The 22,361-nt window shown below is 42.7% G+C and overlaps 1 protein-coding gene across 3 annotated transcripts; it reads right to left on the minus strand.

The window, feature by feature from the left end:
• Window positions 1-981: 981 nt before the first annotated feature.
• URB2 (URB2 ribosome biogenesis homolog) lies at window positions 982-22,359 on the minus strand. 3 transcript variants are annotated; one of them, XM_074948821.1, is made up of 10 exons: window positions 22,273-22,359; window positions 21,161-21,303; window positions 18,784-18,960; window positions 14,416-17,827; window positions 12,262-12,422; window positions 10,361-10,471; window positions 9,201-9,443; window positions 8,365-8,455; window positions 6,655-6,794; window positions 982-1,678 (listed from the first exon to the last, which is right to left on the minus strand). In XM_074948821.1, exons 2-10 carry the CDS (start codon window positions 21,284-21,286, stop codon window positions 1,481-1,483), a joined length of 4,659 nt encoding a protein of 1,552 aa, XP_074804922.1. In that variant the 5' UTR covers window positions 21,287-21,303; window positions 22,273-22,359; the 3' UTR covers window positions 982-1,480. The 3 variants fall into 3 exon arrangements, with proteins under 3 accessions (XP_074804922.1, XP_074804923.1, XP_074804924.1); XM_074948822.1 differs by lacking the exon at window positions 22,273-22,359 and adding an exon at window positions 22,017-22,098; XM_074948823.1 differs by lacking the exon at window positions 6,655-6,794 and having other exon boundaries at window positions 1,502-1,678.
• Window positions 22,360-22,361: the final 2 nt, after the last annotated feature.

A 22,361-nucleotide genomic window follows, 5' to 3' on the forward strand; every position in this document is an offset into this window, starting at 1 on the left:
GCTGGCAGCTTGCGACCTCCCCATGTAATAACCTTGCAACCCCCTGAGTGGTCACAACCCCCAGTTTGAGAACCCCTGGTCTATATAATCAGGCTGAAGATATGAGTTAAAGGTTGTTTCAGGGACACTAGACTCTGAATTCCCCTGCCAATTTTGGGGGTTTTGTAAATCCAAGTTTCCTATACTATTAGATATTCTTTTCTCTTCCCTGTTGCTGGGTGAAAGCTCCACACAAACAAAAGGGAGGGGAATTACTATGCCTCCACTTTTGCAAACTGCTTCATACAGGCACTAGAGTCAATGGGGTTCCATTGTCTTCCTGCCTGGAGCAGTTTCCAGGAGCCTAAGCTGGGGGGCAGCATTGCTCACTGGAGAGGGCACTGAACTCAAAGACAGGTGACTTGAATTCTGGCTCATCTCAGCACTGACTTGCTGTGTGACCTTTGGAAGGTCACTTCATCTGTCTGGGCCTGTTTCCCTTCCCCACCTTTAGTCTATTAGGTGGTAGGTAAGTATTTGGCAGCGGGGACAGACATATCTCACTGTGTTTGTACAGTGCCTAGCACAAGGGACCTCTGGTCATTACTGTAATACAAATAATAATTGGTTAATGATGTGGGGAAGACTGAAATTGACTACACATAAAGTCAAAAAAATAAAAGCAAAAGCTTTTTCCTCCCACTCTAATCTCTTTCACTTATGGAAAGCTTAGGTATTACTTGTAAAGATACCAAAAAGTACTCAGGCAGAATGATTTACTTTGGTTATATATTTGCGCAAATTAAGTGAGTATGTGTGATTTTATGAAACAGTCACAGGAGGGCAGCATCAGCTGTGTTTTGGGTTTGACGGAAAGGAGATATTTGATAAAGCTTTCTAGCAGGTCAGGGTTTATGATGATACTTCATAAGACGCAGTAGAAAAAAACTTACTGGCTAGACAGATACAAACACCACTTCAGGTTTTCTAAAAATCTGTATTTACACAATTTCGTAACAGAAGCGGACTGAATATTTTACAGTTGCCACACAAATAAATTTATTTAGCATGAATGTAAAACAAAGTATGGCTTGGGGTACTTTACCATTATTTAGCGCTGCTCCCCATTGTAAACAACAGGGCAGGGCAGTTGTATAATAACTGAAGGTTTTCACTCAGTACATTCTTTGCTTGCACAGGAAAATTACATAAGGCCTCAGATCCTGCAACAAGTAGCACATATACAGGCTGCAGAGAGAGATTTCAATGGGGCTCTGCACAGCTGCAGCAGGGCCGAGGCCTAAGCATGTGTCCTTTTCCTACCATAGATGTCGAGGCCAATTATACAGGGACATATAATTCAGTATCTTACTTTTAGCAAAACAACTGATGGCATGATCCTGCAACGTGTTGATCATCCTGAACTCAATCAGAGCTGAGCTTTCTCAGCTCCACACAAGATCAAGTTCTTATTGATTATGCAAACGTTAGGAAGGATACGTCACGCAGTGTACTTTTTCTCCCCATGTTTTTTAGTTTTGTGGTAGTGGGTATAATCATTGTACAATTCCTTAAAGACTTCTCTTACGCCCATCTGTAGCGATGCGTTTAAGAACTTGATGTCGCGTTCAATGCAAAGGTCTAGGATGTGATACATTCCCTCAGTTAGATGTTTCTTTACAGCTGGAAGTAAGGTCACCTAGGAGATGAACAAAATCTCATGAAGCTTTTTACTTTCCATAGTTAGTATACGTCAAGTGACTGGAAATAAAAGTACTGACAAGATACAATCCAAGATATCAGCCCATCTAGAATGGTCTGTTAAACACCGTGTAAAATATTAGATAATAAATTATCTCCCCGATTTTGCAAACCTGATTTAAAACACAGCAGTAATATATAATCCTGTATATTAAGATTTGCAGCGGTGCTGAGTGTTCAGGTAAACACTGTGTTATACTTGGGAGAATTTGAAATCATCCCAACAAAAAAAAAACCCCTACAGTAAAATATTCTAAGACACCCATCCTGGAATAGATTTTTCCAGCAGTTTTTTGTACACCTCTTTCATATTCAGGAGACGGAACAATAGCCAACGTATCAGCTGCATGCTGCACACTGAAATCTCAGTTAGGAACAAGTCCTTCTGTGAGCCTACATCTAAAATGGTTGGTTTGTTTTGCCTCTTCCAGTTTAATAACTGCATTTATCTAGCAACTTTTATCCAAGAATTTCAATTTGCTTTATAAGCATTAATTACAGAAGCCTTAAAGAACACCCTCTCAGGTGTGTGTTTACTTGACCCATTTTAACCCCGTGGAACCCCAGGCACAGAGAAATTAAAAGACTTGCCTTAAGTCATACAGCAAGCTAATGGCAGAGCTGGGAATACAACCTAAAACTCCTAACTCAGTCCCTTGCTGATCACTAGACACACTGTCTTCCCACAACTGCCATAATCCCCATAACAAAGCTCATCAAGGCTGACTGGAGTGTTTTGGGGCTCTAGGCAAACTGGAACACATCCTAGGATCATAACCCGCTCACTGAACGTTTTACTGCTTTAGGTTCAGGTGGCCTCTGGAGCGGATCATGCTGTTCTTGCCACAGAAATAGGGCTTATCTCTGCTGAATACTAAAATTAACTTGGTGCCTCCAGACCTGTGCTTCTGCACTCAGAGCATAATGAAAACTGCATGAAAGGCTCTCATTAAAACTCAGAATTTTCCTCTCTTCCTGAGGCAAGTAATACACTCTTCACTATGGAAGTGAACTCCTAATCACTGTGTCGGGGTCCAGGCTCTCTTTCTGCCCTGAGGCCACAGAGCAGTGAAGGGGCAGGGGCTGCCTTCTAAGAGGATGAAGAGCCAGCTGATCGCTGCACAGAAGGAACAGCATGAAATGCCACTATAATTGAGAATTTGGACCAAGTTCATACCTGGTGTAAGCAGATGCATCTGCGGTGGAGTTACACCTGCTTACACCACATCTGAATTTGGCCCCAACTCCTCTTGACTATCTTTACAATGCAATTCCCACAAACCACTGTCTAAAAACCTTAATGAGATTTACACAACTGCCACTGTGAGCTGGCAGTTAATTCTAACTACACACGTGTTATGGTCTATATAGTTAGCAAGACCAATGTGCGTTACAGAACTCTTGATGTGGGACGGCTAAGTGTGTGAAGAATTATTTCATCATTGCTGAATTATGCTACAGCTCTGAGATAACGCATGAAAGGTGAGATCAAGCATGTGGAAGAGGCTGCAGGTGTACCCAGGGCCAATGATGGACTTTTCTAGGTTTATTTCAGAATAATTAATAAGGGTCTACATTTGTTGTGATAAATATTGATAAACTAGATTTTTCATCAGGGGAAAGTGCCCTTTATGATTGAGAGAGTACAAGTGTGTGTACAGCCTTTGTAAAAATCTACTTTGAAAAGGGGTTTCTCTTCTGTTCTTTCAGAGCAACATGAGCGGTCACAAGTGCTTTCTAGCATGTACAGGTCCAGCCTCTTTCCCCTTTGAGATCGATCCTCCTTTTTTTTTTTTTTTTTTAAAAAAAGAGAACTCCACATCACCAATTCAATAAGTGTCCCACCAATTCATTAACTCTCCTCCTCATGCTCAATTATTCCATTAACATATGAATCCCCAAACAAAGATTAATTTGTGCCGTTATTTATCATTAACTAGGTAGGCATATGGTTACACCGCACCCTTTAGCTAACGTCTCCAGAGGCCTTACGCTCTAACACAGACTCAAATCACTTGAAGATGTCCGTATGTGAAAATTAAAACAGACACCAGGTGCGGGACAGTCAGCGGTTCTATAATTAGCGAGCACAGCTACCGAGCAGGTTTTAAAGAGCGAGGCTTAAAACCAGTGAAACAGCATGTTTAAACCCAAGAGATTCAAACATCAACTTTCATTGTTATTTGCAGAACAAACTTATGCTCTATATATGAAAGACACTGTTCTGAAACACTGAAGGCATGTCTAAATGAAGAGTTAGTTCCTCGCAATAGCCTGCCGTGCATTAATTGAGTGTGGACCCTGCTGCCACACACAAACAGCTTCATAGTGTGCTTTGATTTACCCTGCTTTGACATGGGCGTATTTCAAAGCTCACTAGGGACTCTTACTGCACAGCAGCAGGGTCCATGTGGACAGTTAGTGCATGGCAAGCTAGTGTGGGGTATATTTACACCCCAGCAAAGTTTAAGATCAAGTGATGCACCCACTTTTTAAAACTTTGGCCATACGTACTCTCTTATAGGGAGTAGCTGCTCTTATTCAGAAACCAGTGAATAGTGGGATCTCAGTTTGCTTTATGGATTGCCCATCCAAATGCTCTAGTAATGTCTTTTGAGGAATGGCTGTTTATAGTTTTAATTCCTCTAATTTGGGGGGGGGGGGGGAAAATAGGAGGACTTGGTAAAAGAGCACCCTGCATTTACACTGACTGAATATTTTCCCCCACTCCCTTTCTTCACTCCTTCCTCACCTGGAGCCCCCACAGCTGCAATTGATACCAAAGCGGGATTTGCCTGGTCTTGGTGTGGGAGGGTGCAGTTTGTGGAAAAGAAAAGGAAAGGTAAAAACATAAAAATGATTACAAAGAGCGAGGAAGTAGAAGCTGGCAGCTTCCGCTGAGGATGTGGAAACAGGTAAAGCAGATACCAGAGAGCATGCTGCTGTGGATGAGTTACTCAACACTGCTAGAAAAAACAGGTTAGGGAAGCCACAAAAAAGTACAGACAGACAGAAGTCTGAACAGCATGTGAGTGAGTTGCAGAAGGACCTGGCACCAAGAACTTAATTTACCCCAGTTACTCCTACTGGGGAAAAGATAGGCAAGACAGGAGCAGCTGGATTTGTTAACACCAAAGTTATCCCTGTTGGGAGTTCCCTATGGCACTACTTCCAGTCACTCCTCTCCATCACCCATATCCAGCTTATTGCTGGGAATGGCTCTGACTGCAGAAGCTTGAGGAAACTGATCGTGCTGAACATTACTTGAAAGGGTGGCCGAATTATGTGGGAAGCTAAGGACAAAATCGTCTGTTCGGCCAACTGAAGGTTCGGGCAGCACACGTGGCACTCTCAGTAGCGGACACTCAAAGATTATCATATAGTGTTAAAATGCAGCAGTACTTTGCAAGTATGATGTCCGTCTAGAGACAGCCTGAAGTTCCGCTCATGTGAGATGCAGCCCAGTGAGGCACCCGGCAAGCTGTACAGAAGTGGATTAAGCCAGACAACAACTGTGGAGATTTTTGATCCTACAGCAGTTGCTCCAGATGGCTGATGCAAAGATGAGGATTTGGACATTTGAGCAGCAGCCAAGGAGAGCAAGACAAACCCGCTTGGCTGGGCGACTGCAGAAAGGTACCTGAATATCAATGGATCAGGCCCAGAGAGGCTAGTACACAATGCAGTCCTTGGAAAGAGTTTGCTGTGAGACAGCCCTTAGCACGAGTACTCTCTAGAGCCTTAGCTGGGGCAAATTCAATAACCAGGACATCAATAATTAGGGTAAGTAGGCAGGATATGGAGCAGCTGTGTGTCCTGCACAGAAACGAAAAAGGCCCAGTTGAAGTTTTAAACCTAGGACAGGGAGACATGTAAAAAACCCTGATCACTAGCACAAATTAATTACAAGAGGATTTTGCAGGCTTTGATGGACACAGGCAGTGTTCAATGAAATCCAAATTGGCTAACCTGGAACAAATTAGTAATTCAGAAATTAAGTCTGGCTGTAAGGAGCTACTCCATTGTAGACTATGCAAGAGCAAGAATATTTGCTTTCAGTAGAAATGGTTGAGAAGGATGTAACCATCCTAACTGCTTACTAGACTCTTTCCTCTGTTTAATTAATGTCAAATTCTTGGCAGTACTTCTAAAATAAGATTAGAGCCTGGTTATAGATTTTAGAGCACTAAATTATTGCTCTCAAACCAGAAATTTTAGTCTGAGGGTAAAATGTCCAAGAGAAACCCCTACAGAATGTAGGCAGAGAGCAAGGCATAAGATGTCCAAACGGTCTCTGATAACTGCCAAGGGTGGGCTCAAACTCAGTGCATGAGTGTCCTCAGATTTAATGACCACAGCACATCACCTTTCGCCACTCATCTTCTGAAAGAGCGGGCTGCCTACAAACTCTCCAATTTCAACAAAGCCCTAGTCTTGCTGCACATGCCCACGTGGCTATCACTCTCTCTTTGATTCATCAGAAAGCTCAACCTGACCTGGAGTAGTAAACTTTATCCTCTAACTTTTTCAAGACACCACTGCCCCTTTGGGGAAGTGATATCATGTACCAGCCGAGATAATTCCAAGCACCTGAGATCAATTTGGGGAGAATTAGAACCATAGTTCGAGCCTCAGGTGTATGCAAAAACAAAACAAAAAACCAACACACCAGAAGAACCAGGAGATTTTGTAAAAACAATTTTAAGGGGTAGATCATCTCAGGAACCTTTGCTCAAATGACCACAAATTTGGAACACTAGCCCTACTCTGCATCCCTAGGAGGTACAGCAAATTTCAAGACATCCAAGTCAGCATGTGGATTTTTAAAAAATTTAAAAAAGTTGTCTTTTAAACAATAAGTGACTCTCAACCTGAACCTTATAAATGACTTTAAGGTGGATGAGTGTATATTACCTTCTGCAGTTCAATCACGTATTGGGCCACTATAAAGACAGAAAACACTGTGAACTCCTCTGTTTTTGCAGCAATGTGACTATACATCCTTTCCACCAAGTGTGCACATTTCAATACAACTCCAAACTCATCTGTGCTCCCTAAAACAGAAATCAAATTGTGGTGCAAAATTAGGGGTTAAAAAAAATTGTTATACAAGGGAAAAAACCCCCCAAAAAAACAAAACTTCAACAACTACCTAGCCATGGTTTCATATTTTGGATTTGCCAAAATGCATTTTTTTACAGGAGAGGTGAGAACAGAAGAGTGGTTTAAAAGCAACTGTGCCCTTATGAAAATGAACAATTCCTTACAACACTTTATAAACTCTCTTTCAAGGGCAATATTGTAAGAATAAAGGCATAAGGCTGTTTCAACTCCACCATACACTAGGATGCAGCCAACTTTTGTTACATGAATTCAAGCAGAAAGAAGGGCGGGGAAGGTACCTCCCATGTTCCAGCCCTCTGCCCAGTTAACTGGAAAAAGAGCAAAAACATCAGATTTTTTTAATTTTTTTTTTTTTTGAAGTGCCACTTGCAGAATACTATATCAAGAAGCTGCTTCTTGATAATGAGACCTATTACATGGCACAGTCTCCAAAGAGACTCACCATCACTGGAGACATTAAAAACTAGATGGGACAGAGGACTTGAATTTTCTGTAGGGAACAATCCTTCACTGGCAGGCAATGAGATAACTTAATAGAAATTAGGAGGAAAGTGGGGGGGAAAATTCAGGCATGTGTCTTGTTTTTTATTATTAAAATACAATAATTCTGCAGGGGTAGACGAAGTGTATCTAAATCACAGCATTTCCTGAACCTGTAGCTTTCCACTGATTCTTCTCTTTGGAAAATGTGGATACTACTGAAATGTATAAGCCCCAGCTTTTATGCCATGGGTGCATCAATATATCATTCCTCTCTCTCCCCTTTGGAATATCTTAGTGTACTTGCCTATTGCATATACATGGTTATAATACACATACACACACACAAAGTGGGGTAAATTTCAAAGCAGTGAACTTGGTTTTAGCCACGTGAATTAATGGAGTCAAATAAGTAAATCCCAAGTAACACTTTGAACATGTACAAGATTCTGGTTTTGTATCTAACACAAAATGATGAACATGTAGTCTGTAGCATATCTAACATCTGCAACACAGGGCTCTGTTTAGCAGCACATATATAAAGCCCTTTCCCAAGTGTGATGGTGTAAATCATCAGCATTTGGAGCCACCACACCAGAAAAAACATGCTTTTCCTAAAACTTTCACTGACCTTATACAATGGGGGCTACTGTGGCTGTTTCTGAGTGAGAACGCAAAGGTCGGGGAGAGGAACTGACATAAGGTACAAGGAGCCTTGCCCCTGTCTGTGTTGTGTGATTGTGCTGGGGCCAGCCAGGGTTACAGTTTGAAATGGAAGCACTATGCTAGTCTCCCAGGATGAAGCCTGGAAAGAACCTTTCAAAGAGTGTCAGAGTGCAAACTGCTACGTGGCTCATCCTCACTTCTGCCTATGTGGCCAGTGGCCCAAAAGCCACGATCTGGCCCTGCGACTTTGTTTCAACTTCTAACGTTACACACAGCCTGCCCTGTCCTGCACATTCTTCTGTGCATTGCACCCACTCAGAGTCGGCTACGTTAATGAAAATGATGACACAGCACCTCTGTCTCCTTTCTGTCGCCCCTCGTGCATAACAGAAACAACCAGCCTATTGAAGCTGTTCAGGAAAGATGGCGCTGCTTTTAGCATCACCTGCAAGAACATCAAATGAAAGAGGATCAGATAAATACCTAATGCAGTACAGAAAAAAGGCTTTGAGGATGGTTCCTTTATTAAAGCAGCACATGCAGCATGACATTCAACATCCCAAAATAAGAGTGGATTTATGTGCTTAAAGGAAGGTACATCGCCTGTAAGTGCTACAGGGAAGGGACTGTCTTTTTGTTCTGTTTCTATGGCTGCTGGCACAATGGGGTCCTGGTACCTGACTAGGGCTCGTAGGTGCTATGGTTAATACAAATAATTACAATCATCTCAAAGTAACCCCACATCCACAAAGCAGAGGTTGAAAGTTATGCTGTTCTAATGCCTGGGGCATTTACCATTGTCTGTCCTGAACCAGTGCTTGCCCAAGGGACCAGAGATTTAAGGACCAACACACTTATTCATCTGAAAACAGTTTGGAAAAATCAGCTTTCAGCTGACAGGCACTAGAGGCAAAAATTTTCAAAAGTGACTTACACAGCCAGGTGCTTAAGTCCTTTTGATCTACAAAGAGACTTAGCCTAAGTGCCTGTATCATTTTTTTTTTTTTTAAATATGGAACTTAGGCCCTTTTAAAAACTTTGGCCAAATCTAACTTTAGAGGTTGTGATAATTTGCTTCCAAATATCTTATCATTTCAGAACCTCCATGTTTTCAACCTCCTGGTCATAGGTCAGGGATTGGCTTCTTAAAATTTCTGATCCCCCACCCTTCAAGCCCCTTCTCCCTTCACCTTAGGGTGACACTGCAGTATGGAAAACAGCACTTCATGAATTCCCAGGAAGATGCTCCCATACTCCTCCATCTTCAAATGATCCAGAGGGACAGTCAGAAGAATGCTGAATGCCAGGGTCACGTGATGGGGATTGGAGAGAATCTCTTCTCCTTGCCTCAGCAGGGCTGCTACTGTCTCCAGTATAGGAACAACAACGGTGGGAATCAGCAACTGGTCCCGACAAGCCTCTTTGGTTTGTATCTACATGTGAAAGACAAGACAACAGTAACAAAAAAGAATTCCGCTGTCTCCACACACCCCCTTCTTCCACACCAGAGAATTGTACTGTTGCAACTTGAACCAGCAGGAGTACACTGGCGCAAACTGCAACAGCATAAAGCCTCATCCGTACTAATCCATCTGTTTTAGGCACATGCCGTGCGCCATATCCACATGGAGCATTCCCTGAAAGCACTGTAAGGTCTGTGCATTGTTGCATCTATCCCACAATCCCATAGAGAAAATGCATACAGGATGTGTTATACAGGGTCTATTTGCATCTGTTCATGTTTTTACACTGTTCCAGTGGATATTTCTGTCCTTCACAAGCATTGACTCACCCCAAGCCACTGCCAGACAAATCTCTGGTCCCAGAGAGTCAGGCATTGTGATGGCAAGCACCAACACTACTACAGTTGGGTGCAGCACAACACAGGTAAGGAAACTGATTCAATTATTTTCATTCACTTATTCAGTCATTGTTATATGCTCTTTTTTATTAGTTTGGCCTTGTAGCAAAGCAAAAAGCCAACAAACAGTTTTCTCCTCCTTTGGATCAGAAGAAGAGTTGCCCAGGCCTGGGGAGAAGCAACTCTCTAAGCCTCTCCATGTAGCCTAGTGAGATGCTCTCAACCGCTACACAATGCAGTGCAGCCCCAAAGATGTAATCTTCCTCAAAGTAATGGTGATGTTAATGAACGACTGTGTGTGCCATGCCAATATACAAGGACATACTTGAGGAAATTTGGGCCAAACAGCGTAAATGGATCCTAGCCAAACTGATGTCAAATGTAGAATTTTTTTTTTAAATATATATTTTTATGTATGTTTCAGACACAATTGTTACAGGCTCTGTCAAACAAAAGTGATAGGTAACTTATACCGTGGGAGTTACTTACAACTAAAGCTGTGATTATCTGTGGGCTGGTAAACCAGAAAGCTTTCTCTTTCTCTCCAGTTAACGGGCAGCTGAGCAGCAATTTGGTTAGCGTAACAGCTGACAATACTTCCTGCAAAAAAATGGATAAACAATCACTGCAAAAAGATAAATACGCTCACTTGAAATATGGCACCTCTCAGTGGAGACATCACATTATCAGCAGCTCAACAGAATTTGCACTGAGCAATAATCACCTTAGCATTTTGTACTATATCTATTTTAAAAGCAAATCGTGACATTAAAACATTTAAAAATAAAGGCAGATCAACTCATGTAGCAGCCATTATAGATAATGGAGGGAAGTAGTGTGAACATACACATATGAAACTCACTTGTGGTTTGAGCCTGCCATATAACCAGCATAATCTCATCACATTTACCAGCTAACATGTCACCACATATTGGCTTATAAGAACTAAGATGAAAACATAGAACATCAATGTATTTCAGCCTTACAGTCCAAAAACATGTGGATTTCAATGCCTATATGCTACGTCGATTAGCGTTACACAAACCATGTAGAAAGATCAGGTTAGATTTTTTTTTTAAATGGACGTTATCTACAGAGATGACACACAGATGCCTTTTCCAAATGGGCAGGTCTGGGAGCCAGATACTCCTGAGCTTCAGCAAGGCTCCGAGTTCCAAGTCACTTAACCTTCCGGGGGGGGCCTATGCCAGGCTTGTTTGCCAAATTTCTTCCCAATGTTACAACTACCAATTCAGTTCCATTGGCGACAGATGTTACATGTCACTTAATGAACTACTGGAAGATGCTCAGATGCTACAGTAATGAGCACGGTATAAGAACCTATACAGAAGAGAATAGTGGGAGCACTAATATAATCAGTGCTTCACATAACTGCTGGTGTTTAAAAGCACCATGCCACCTGACCCTGCTCAGAGTAGGTTTGGACAATAAAATGGTTAAAATGCCAGTGGCTGCAAGTCTCTTGTCTATGCTACAGCTTTGGTGGTAACAATAGTGGGAAATTTTTAAGTGATAAAACCTTTTGTCTGGTCTTGGTCTCAGTTTCTCCATCTGAAAAATGGGGATAATTGTACTAACTTGCCCTCCTTCTCAAAGCAGTCTTGTGACGATCAGTACATTTGTGTTTGTAAAGCACTTTGCCAATGAAAAGTGCTCAGTTAGTGCTAAGTAGTACTGTGATAAGCAAAGAACCACCCACATTACAAGAAATGTATACTAGCATGTGCCAGTTTACACCTATAACTGCAAAGAACTGACCACACTAGGTGTGACTTTTAAATGAACTAGGCAAATCTTTGTTTTGCGTGAATGGAGTTCGTGGACTGAACCAGCTTCCTGGTAATCACCTACAGAATTATCACAAATTTTTCTGGGTGCTGAGTCTGAGGACTCTACTGAATAACATAATAGGAAACAAAATTAAAACTTTTATTTGGCCAGTTTGTAATGTTAGAATTAACACATAGGCGTCGACTTTCTGCATTCTCTACAGGAATTCACTGATGTGAGACTCCTGTTAATGTTACTGGGAATTAGAGTGCTAAATGCCTGGGGCTCCTACTGAAAGCTTTCTTCATAGGTAAGAAGTTTCTCTCTTTTTAATAGTGGAGTCTATCGATCTCAGGTATTTCTAGGGCACTCTTCATCACAGTACCTAAGCACCAGGTTTATTGCCATGTAAGTTACCATGAGTGTGCAGCATAACAAACACACATTTAAAGCCAAACTCTTATGTGTTCCTCATGTCGTGTTCACGGTCTTTCCTCCTGCCCATTTTATCAGATACCATCCATGTTCTATTGCAGTTCTTCAAGCCATGGAGAGAAAACTAAAGAAAATAAATAAGAAATAAGCCCAAAGTTCCCTACTTTAGGATTTTGTTTCCAAATATTGCTAACTTCAAGTCCTTGGAGCACCAGCCTCATCATGACAGAGAACTCCTCAGTCGTGCAGCTCTCCACCAGCTGGGTCATCAATTCTGTCAGCTGCATTTCTAGATCTTGAATCACCTGGACTGTGGTGCCAGGGCCTGCATATTCAAGAGACACAAACACGTCTGAATTGCTTATCCACCTGGGGAACTGCCAAAAAACCCCTTTCAAAATCAAGCCTTGAAAAAGAGCTCTCTCTGAGAGTGATTTTTTAATGTTCACCCGCACAGAACTGCTTTCTCCCACCTACCACAGCAGCAGCGTGTCATTCAGAACATTCCCATCCTACTGTGTATCCCGCAGTCAGTATCTTGATTAAATGCCTTCACTCTGTGAAAACCCCATAATGAGGCTTGTTCACAAGCTAGGGGAACAAGTTGATCACAAGCTACAGAATATCAGGGTGTTGGGAGGAGAGCCACACATCACATGAATATTAATGGACAATGCTTAGATCTCAGTTTAGCAGCGACCAGGTCTCCTACATATGAAGTCAAAGATTATATTATCTATGACTAGTTTAAATTTTGGTTTACTTTGCAAGCATATTTATCTGCTCCACAAACACCCTGAATGTAGCAGTAACTCCTGGGATTTGTGGCAAGATTTTCTGTAGGAGAAAATAATTTTAATCTATTTAAAGCCTGGCACTTCTACAGCACATTTCATCAGAGAATCTCAAAGCATTTTATCACCATTAATTATGCCTCTGCACTAAATAAATATACCAGCTTTGTACATGAGTAGAGTGTGGTACAGAGATGTTAAGCGGGAGTCAGCAGAAAAGCTAGGGTCAGAACTTGGTAATCCTGACTCCCAATCCTGTTTTAACACTTACAGAATTCACCATAGGAGGCAGTAGGATGTAACTGGAAAGAACTGAGATACACAGCGTGCAAGAAATATTATACATAGACACAATATAAAAATCTACTTGCAACTCAACTAGCAAGAGCTTCAGCCAGGCTCACAAACAGATTTACAAAAAGGCTTCTCCATACAGAATTGTACTACAATTAAGGGATTAAGTGCATTTGTGATTCCCTACCAACCAGGGGGTAATATACATTTGTAAGATCACTGTAGTAGTAAACTAGACTAAATCAAATCTTTCAGGCATCAAAGACAAAAATAATATTGCCAGGTTTTTTGGTTCTACTACACTGCACATGTGCAATGTCAGTTTAGGTTATATTTTAAATGAGGCAACATAGCATAGTTGTTAGATCACACTGGCAGTCAGAAGACCAGGTTCCCCTAATTCCAATTCTGTCACTGGCTCACTGTGTGCAGGTGATAAAGGGTCTAGCTGTCTGAGAGGTGCCGAGTACCCACAGCTATCATGGACTTTGCCTGGAGTATATTATGCTCAGCACCTCTGAAAACCAGGCCAGTAGTCTCTCTGTTCCTCAATTTCCTCACCTTTAAATGGAGATGATACTTATCTACCTTTGTAAGGCCCTCTGAGATCTTCAGTGAAAAGTGCTGAGTTATTTAACTAAGCCGATCCATTAACTCCTTCAGTGATAGTTGCTATACCAGATACATAAGACCAAAAAAAATGCATCTTCAGAGCAGCCCCAAAAAGTTTGACCACATTTGGTGAAATGGTCCTAAACAGAATATTTCTACAGGGGTGTTTCTCAGTGCCTTGAGCCATCATTTATAGAACAGTGTAGTATTTTAAAAAGGGCTAAGGGCTACATTTTCAAACCTTGATAGATTTGTGTCACAAAATATACATTAGCATAGGCAAAATACATATTTTTGCACAAAAATGAGCACTGAGGCACATGAGTAACTATTTCTGTGAAAGCAAGGAGATCAAAATAACTACGTGGCTGACATCCTCAAAGACCTTCCAGATGAGACCCCTACCAAGACAGGTCAACACTGCGCCCCAGTCATGACAACAGTATCCCTCTAAAAGCTTCCCAGTTTGTTTCTTAAAAAGATAGGACCAATTTACTGATGGACTAGCATACGTGGATATCTTGTGACTTTCTTAAGAACCTCTTGGATGCTTTTACCCACCCCTGTATTCCAAAATTAAACGGAGGAGTTGAAGAAAAAAAAAAAAGAGCTCTGTACCAGCAAGTAGTTTTTTTACAGCATGGAACACAGTGAGAGGAGTCTCTTCTCCAGGATACAGATCTGTTACTGAACAGAAAACAGTTAAAAACTGCAAGGCAGAGTGAAAGAACTGGAGATGGCCTTCCACAGAGGTCAGCTCTCTCAGTACCTGAGTGTAAAACTTTTGGTACAGTTCAGTGTGGGAATACTCCCGATATTTTCCTGGGTCTTTAGGATTCTCTTGCTTGCCTTCTATTTTCATAAAGCCACCAGTGCACATGTAGCTCAGATCTGCTTTCAGTAGAGTTGAGACAGCTGGGATGAATGCCAAAGGCAAAGGCTGGTCTTTGGTGAGGTTTCTAAGGCAGAGCTGGATGGCTGTTCCTGTCTGGAGGACTGTTGGCTCCAACAAAGCAGACAGCATTTCTGTCAGTTGTTGTTTCTTCTCTGGCTGCTGCTGGAGGTACAGAGTCAGAACATGGCAGAGTGTGGTTAGCGGCACTAGGAGCAGCTGATTGACTGCAGTGTTGCAGGGCTTGCCTCTGTCTGCATCAGCATATGGTTTGCAGCTCGCTAGGAAAAAAGTGAACTTTTCCAAATTGAGTTTCAGGCTCTGCCTCTTTTCGACAATCATCTGAAGAAAGCATTCCAAAAAGGTTTGGATCACCTGGAGAAATTCTGCCCAGGCAGGAGTGGTCAAAACATCAGCAAAGCACTTGCTGGCTGCAAACAGGGCGGTCATGACAGCCTCAAGAGCATCACTGGCATGAAAAACTTTAAAGACAGAGTTGACACTTCTGCCAGTCTGTAGGCATGTTAGGAGGCGGAAGCAGGTAATTAGAAACTTCAGTGATAGCAACTTACTGCAAGAGATGTTAGCTCTGGTATTGGCTACCAAGGATAGCAGCAAGAGAAAACAACGGGTATGGTCTGAAGGAAAAAGACTGTCAAGTTTCAATGCAGAAATCATCTCTAGTAAATGCAAAAAGCTTTCTATCTGGTCTTCTTCCAAAGTGATGGGGGAACCGGTCCTTGTTAACAACAATATATGTTGAGCAATTTTTTCCATTGTTGTCCAGCAAATGAAGGGTTCATCCTTTGATTGATTGTTTTCTGACTGTGCCTCCCCCATGCCAACCATCTTGCAAGATGAGAGGACTTCCTCATGCCATGGTATATTAACTGCAGACAGCTGTTGAATAGGCTGATCTACGATGCCCTGAGTAGCAGAACACAACACACTAGAGCACTGCTGAATAACGCGGCTTATAAAAGCACAGTGAAGCACCTTAATTTCTGGAAGAAAAGTACTATGCAGCAAGGCTTTAGAAACCTTTTCAGCTGTGATGAAGGAATTCTGATCTGCAGAAACTCCCGGAGCTTTAGTTGATGATAAAGTCTTCAGAAGCACATCAGCAACATACTCTACATCTTTCAGAGAAAGATGAGGAATCAGGATTGTTAGATTTGAGACTACAAGGTACCAGTGTGCAGCGGGGTAGGTGAGAGCATTTATTGCACTGATGTTGCCATTCCAAGGTTCGGACTCTTCCATGCTCATGCTTGATCTTCCAGAATGAAGGATGAAAGCTGCCGCATGCTGCAAGGTGTGAAGATCAGCCTCCGTCTGAAAACTGGTTTGCATTAAGATCTTTTTTATTTTCTGAAGCATGAGCAATTCTAAGCAATATTTACTAGGTAAGCAGAAATTACCTGAGAATCTCACTACCCTCTTCCAACACTGGCTATCCACGCCAGGGAGAAGGGCTGAGAAGTCCCACCTCTCTGCAGCACAGTCAGTACCACCACCAGCTGCTTCAGCCAGTCGAGACACATATTTGCTGCAGTTTATACTAAGCAGAGTGTCAACCTCCACCCATGTGCAGACAAGGAGGAGCGCGGAATCACTGACCTTCTCTAGCCAAAGCCCTGGTTTATTTTCGTCTGCCCAGTGATCCTTCAATAGGTCCAGCAATGGCTGGATTACTTCTCTCTGCATCTTGTCCAACAGACTCTGAGTGCGAAGGACAACAGGTAGTGGGGTGACATTATCCAAACTCTTCATGTTGAACAGAAAAGTGTGAAGCACAGAGCTCACAGACAACAGCTTCAGTGCCATGTCAGAATCATCTTTAACGTCAGGAATTATTTGAGTCTGACACTTCTCCAGTATGAGGAACAAAATATCCAGAATCTGGTTGGGTGGCAGCTCGAGGAGGCACTCACGAAGCTTTGCCGTCAGCCCAGCAGACAAGACTGGCAGCCTTAACTCTTCAGCAGCTGGACGGCAGATCACGGACAGAACCTCTTCAAAGAATTTAGGGAACTGTCGCAGCTTTGTGTAAGTCTGAAACATGGCATTTATGAGTGTCTCTTGGGGCTTCTTTGTACGTGGCTCAGAGACCTCAGCATCAATCCAAGCTGAGGCCACAAGGTCATCCAGATCAGGCTCGACAATTAAATGATTTAACGAAATCAAGGTCTTGAGACACCTAAACCAAGCTGGGATGGAAGCCTGGGAGTGATTCACCAACATTTCTGCCAGTTTGCGGTAAAACTGGAACTGGGTCTCTTTGTGCCTGATCCGGTCAGCGGCAACGTTATAGATATCGTTGCTGAGCACCAAGTTCAGGAGCTGTTCCACAGCAAGCAGTTCTGTGCTCCAGTCTACTGGCGAGAGCATCTCCTGCCACAGATCCTCCTGCAGGTGAGAAATCCTTAGACAGCCAAAAAGCCTGGTGAACATGTGGAAACAGACCATGTGGTTTTCTGCCTTACAGTAAGAATCCAAAAAGAGCTTATAAAGCAGAGGTACTGAATTTGCTACTATGATCACCTGGAGCGTTGATTCACAAAAGCTAGCATCCTGGAACTTGGACAGCACTGTTTTGACTGGCATCAGAATAGTTTTAAGAGCCCTTTTCTTTTTCTCTTGCAGTTCCCTTTCTGACAGGAGCTCCTCTCTGTAAGAGGACAAGATCTCAGGCTGGAAAATCCCAGCCTGCAGCACAGCCTCTACTTGGTTTCGGATTTCCCTGCTCAGATGCTGACGTACGCGGCCATCATCAGCTGGTGTCCACGCTCTGGCCATAAGCAAATGCCTCAGGAGCAGACATGGTTGAAACAAGTGGCTGGTCACTTGCCCAAACACACGATTTGGGTTGATCTGTTGCCTCTGAATCAGGAGGTACTGAGCAAAGGTCAGCTGGAGGACATCAAACAACTGGGAGGTCACAGCATCTTCTGAGGTCAGCCATTGACAGGCCAGCCAGGAGAGCTTGCTTAGGAGATTCACCATCAGCTCACATTTTGTGGTATAGATGATGGAGAGAGGCGGAGTGGAAAGGATGCTCCTGCAACAACTTAGCACTGTACCAACATTTCCGCAGGATTTTTGAATGCAGGACTCGGATATCCTTTCATTTATGACCTGAAGATAAAACAACAAAAAAAGCATCACTATCAACCTTGCACACAGAAACAAAGGTCATTGGGGAACAGACAACAATCTTCTATTTGCTGGGCAGCTCCGGCTGGACACATCAACAGCACTTAAACAATCATTAGTAACAGAAGATGGGAAGGACATAGACCCACCAGTGGTTATTCCTGACCCCAGGCATAGACAATTGATCATTTTCAGATTATAAATTCTTCAGGGTAGGGACCGTGTCTTTGCATGTGTCTGCACAGCATCTGACATGAGACCCCATTCCTGACTGACTACTGTAAGAACAGCAGCAGCAATAATGATGCATGATAGTCCACCTCATTCTAACCGTGAGGAAACTTACTTAGTGCTGTAGAGAAAAGAAAGGCAAGATGCCCTCCCCATCCCAACAAGGTCCCTACCAACAGGGGGGGAAATTCCCTCCTTATCCCCAGTTGGACAACCTATTTAGCAAGGATCTCAATCAGTAAGCAAATAATTCCAATTATACTCTAAAAACAGCCATATGATCCTCCAGAGTTTCCTGTACTAATATACATTTGCGAGCCTTTAACTCTTTCTCACATGAGTAGTCTGAATGAAGTCATCTAGGCTACTTGTGAGAATAGGGGTTGCCTGACTGGGTCTTTACTTACTAACCAAAATATTTAATCCTGTTCCATCCCTGATAGTTTGGGGAGGGGAAAACCTGTGTGAAATCATCCGAGTATGAGGCTATTGGGAAGTGTTGTTGCTTTCAATCTTTGTTCTCCACAAATATCAGCTGTCTTGCAACAGAGGGGATAGAAGGGAAAATAAATACAATGGCCTAAAAATGTAAGCTAAATTATCCCTAACTATTTCATACAACACCTACCTCTAAAAGGAAGAGTCATATATTGTATCACATACTGCACTGACATTCATCACTTAACAAAGAGTTTGGTTTGAGTTACCTGTGCAATCAAAAAACTGAGGTTGATTGTCTTTCCATCCTTTAAGAGATTCTGTAGTTTTCTGCTATGAAGAATGTTATCCAGGTATGTCCAAAGTTTCTCAACAATTTCATCCTCCAGTTCAAGTTTCTTGTTGTAATATGAAACCAATGCATGGCTCACCCAATCAAGTAATACCTGTGTAATTTAAACAAACAAAAATATACAGCTGTGGGTGATCATCTTTACCTCCATGGGAAAAGGTTACAGAACTGTAGTAGCCACTTCACACCTGAGAATTGTGTGGAATGAGCTTGATGTGGACACAGAAGTTTGTCTATGCAGTTCTCCAAGCAGGATCAGGGCCTGAATTTGTAACAGTTTCTAAACTCAGTTTTGGCTCCCTTCATGCTCTAACCTTCATAGTAAGCTAATTTCAAGGGTGAAAATGCTGATTTCCTTTCAGCTTCTCTTAAACCAGCAGAGAAAATTTCTCACATGAAATTTTTATATCAGTGAGGACATTTTTAAGTGAGGGAACTTATGAAAAGAATTGTCGATTTTCACTTTATAAAAACTGTTCTCATTTCCAAAATGCAAAAACAGCTTGTCCTAAAGATTGCACGTTTATTTAAAATCTCGATCCCCAAACAGAATGATTGCACAGGCCTGATTTAACTTTTTTGGAGTTCCTATTTTTTCAGTCTCTCTCTCTCTCTCTGTGATATTGATAGATAGATATAGAGAGAGAAAAAACAAAAACAAAAAAAACCCTCTGATGCTTTGCAATCTGTAGAGCTTACAAAATCCTTGGGCAGTGTCTGCTTTGCTTACAAGGTGTACAGACATAGTCCATGTACTAGAAGGTCTGCAGACCAGACCTGAATATCTTATAAATTCCACAATCACCATTATACAGTTACAAGCTCCAAAGGCCCTGTCTGACCTGTAAAGGATTATAAATGTCATAAGTCAGCACTGAACTTTCAAGGTACATAGATTGCAAGCTCCATGCTAACCATTATGAAGTTTCCAGCTCTTACAAAGCCTTCAGATCTACAACTACGGTTAAGAAAGAAGCACATACTTTAACCCAGTGAGCCAAATTCAAGGAAACAATCTCTGCTAGCAAAGACGATAGAGTTTTTAAATTTTGTGAGAGAAATAATAAGATAATTTTAAAATTATTAAAGCCACTGAAGCCAAGTCTCACAGGGGAGTAAAGAGGAAGCCTTCAATTTCTGCTCCGTTTTTGTACATAGATGTGAAATAAATAAGATTTTTCTTAATTTTTTTCCAAGTTCTTTAAGAAGATGCTTTGAAATAACATTTTAAAAGTTTTACTTTTCTTTAAAAAGCTAAGGAAATATAGGCAAAAACCATTAATACACAATTAAATTGTATAACATTGCTCACTTAGCCATTCTATTAAAGGTTAATTTCATGTTTTAAAGCAATTCATAGAACAATTTAAAAAAAAAAACACACTTTTACAGATCCTTCTTGTGCTAAATTCTCAACTAAAATGCTAGGTGGTTTGATAGCTGGGTCAGCAGGCAAAGCCCACTAAACGATGTAAGGTCTGCCCCCCTCAGGTGAAAGGAGGAGCCACAAGTCCCAGAAATCAACTATTTACAGGGAACAAAAAAACAGGTCACAGGATCAAAACATGGTATCCAGAGAGGAACACCGCACAGAGAATGTGCTGGACAATACCCGCTACTCCAAGGAAGAATCCAAGGAGTGAGTGGTCATGCTGCCCAGATTCACACAGATAATGTGCCAGGAAACAGGTCTCACAGCCACAGAGAACTCTCCCCCACCAGTCCAATTTCCCCGTCCTGGACTGGTGGATGGTCATTTTAGCCATTATCAGGAAACGGTTGGCAAGACTTTGCGGGGGCCATGTAGGAAATGTGATGAAAGATGCTAGCCTTACAACTCTGGAGACAGAGGTCTTCAATTTATCCACAAAACAAGTATAGCATGGACATTGCATCTCTCTCCCCTCTGCCCCATGAGCATGTCCCAATCCTGAATTGGAAAAACCATCTTTAGATGTGAGAAGGTAGTTCATTCTTTAGCCCATTCTATACTTGGACTTTCTACTGAAGCCACTAAACAAAACTTCCATATGACTGCCTCTTAGTGGTCACTGTTGTGTTGGAGATGAAAGCCTATTAGGAAACAGACTGGTCTACTTCACAACCATCAGCAGCAACAACTTTCAGTTACTCCCTATTGCAGCTGTATTTGCACCAGTGTCTACAGGTGAAAGGCTATGCAATGCATCTTGATTCATCCTCTGAATCAGCCTGGTCTCCACAGCAACTAATGGGTACATTTTTCTGCATTTGACAATTAAAACAATTTAAAAAAAAAAAACAGAAAACCATACTTGTTCTTTATTTGGAAGAAAGCACTGATGGGAAATCCATGCAAAGTGAGCTAATTTGATTTTGTCTTCCCAAGAGGTTTTTGCACTTTTCAGCTTCAGGTGAATTCCTGAGTAAATTGCAGCCATAGAGACTACTATTGTATCTGAAACGTCAAATATTCACAAAAATATTAGATGCACTTGAAATAAACATTAACCAGAAAGATTTAAGAATACCAGAATTAATGGTTATTTATCTCTAGTAAAGCAGACTTTTATTTGGGCTAGCCCTATGTTCATTCGGCTTTACAATGCAAGAGACCTGGGTTTGATAAGCAGGTCTGGTCACTGAGGATCCAATCCACTGAAATCAGTGGACACAGCATTGGATACCAGGCAAACAAGAGCTGGGAAAACTGAGAAGACAACAACATAAACTGGGCCTTTTTATGAGAGGTGCTGAACTACCCAACATTCCTCCGAAAAATCACAGGAAACTGCGCATGCCCACCACGTCTCAGGATCAGACCCTACATCCAGTGCTTAATTTGTCCCAAGGTTTGCCAGGTGTGAGCCCCGGCACCTCTAGGCTTGGCAGTTCATAGCCCCAGCACCGCTAAGCTTGTTGTACCAGTTATGAATGTAAAAGAGTTGCTTAAGCCCAGGCACCTAATTGCCTTGGGCCCTGGCACCTCGCCCATTACACAGCAAGCACCGCCAGTGCCAACAGCTGAACCGAACCCACCCCTCCAAAGGCGAGCCACGGGGTCCGGTACAGACCGGAAAATAATGACCAGATTCAGTTATGTCCAGCCAACCACACGGAGCAAGGGCCCGCTGCTGTGGCTGCCGTACGCCAGACCCACCCAAGGGTCACCTGAGACCACGGACCCCACCCCACGCCCGCAACAAGCCTCGCTCGGCTCGGCCAGCGTGATCTCGCCCTGCTCTGAGGCACGCCGTCCAGACACCGCGATGCAGCCACCCGCCGGGGCACCCTTCCCGGGCTGGGGCCCGCCCCGCGACCGAGCCGGCTCCGGCCCCGCAGCCCGCTCCCCGGCTGCCGGCGCTGCACAAGCCCGGGGGCAGCTCGCTCACACCGGCCGCGCCCCGCGCGCAGGCTCCCGCCTCACCCGGCCGCGCCTCCCCGGGTCCCCGCACACACGTGCTGTCGCCCCGTAGCCTTTGCCCTTCGCCCGCTTAAGGCGCCAGGCAGCGCTAG

The sequence above is a fragment of the Natator depressus genome, chromosome 3 (assembly GCF_965152275.1).
Source record: "Natator depressus isolate rNatDep1 chromosome 3, rNatDep2.hap1, whole genome shotgun sequence".
NCBI classification, from domain to species: Eukaryota; Metazoa; Chordata; order Testudines; family Cheloniidae; genus Natator; species Natator depressus.

What these genes read in the sequence shown, in the direction of transcription:
- URB2 (XM_074948821.1), bottom strand. Translation starts at nt 21,286, where the DNA reads ATGGCTGCAATTTACTCAGGAATTCACCTGAAGCTGAAAAGTGCAAAA. An exon ending in TTTGGAAACAAAATCCTAAA is followed by an intron (nt 10,472 to 12,261) that starts GTAGGGAACTTT and finishes ATTTTTTTGCAG; the next exon opens with GAAGTATTGTCAGCTGTTAC. An exon ending in TACTGCAGTGTCACCCTAAG is followed by an intron (nt 8,456 to 9,200) that starts GTGAAGGGAGAA and finishes ATGTTCTTGCAG; the next exon opens with GTGATGCTAAAAGCAGCGCC.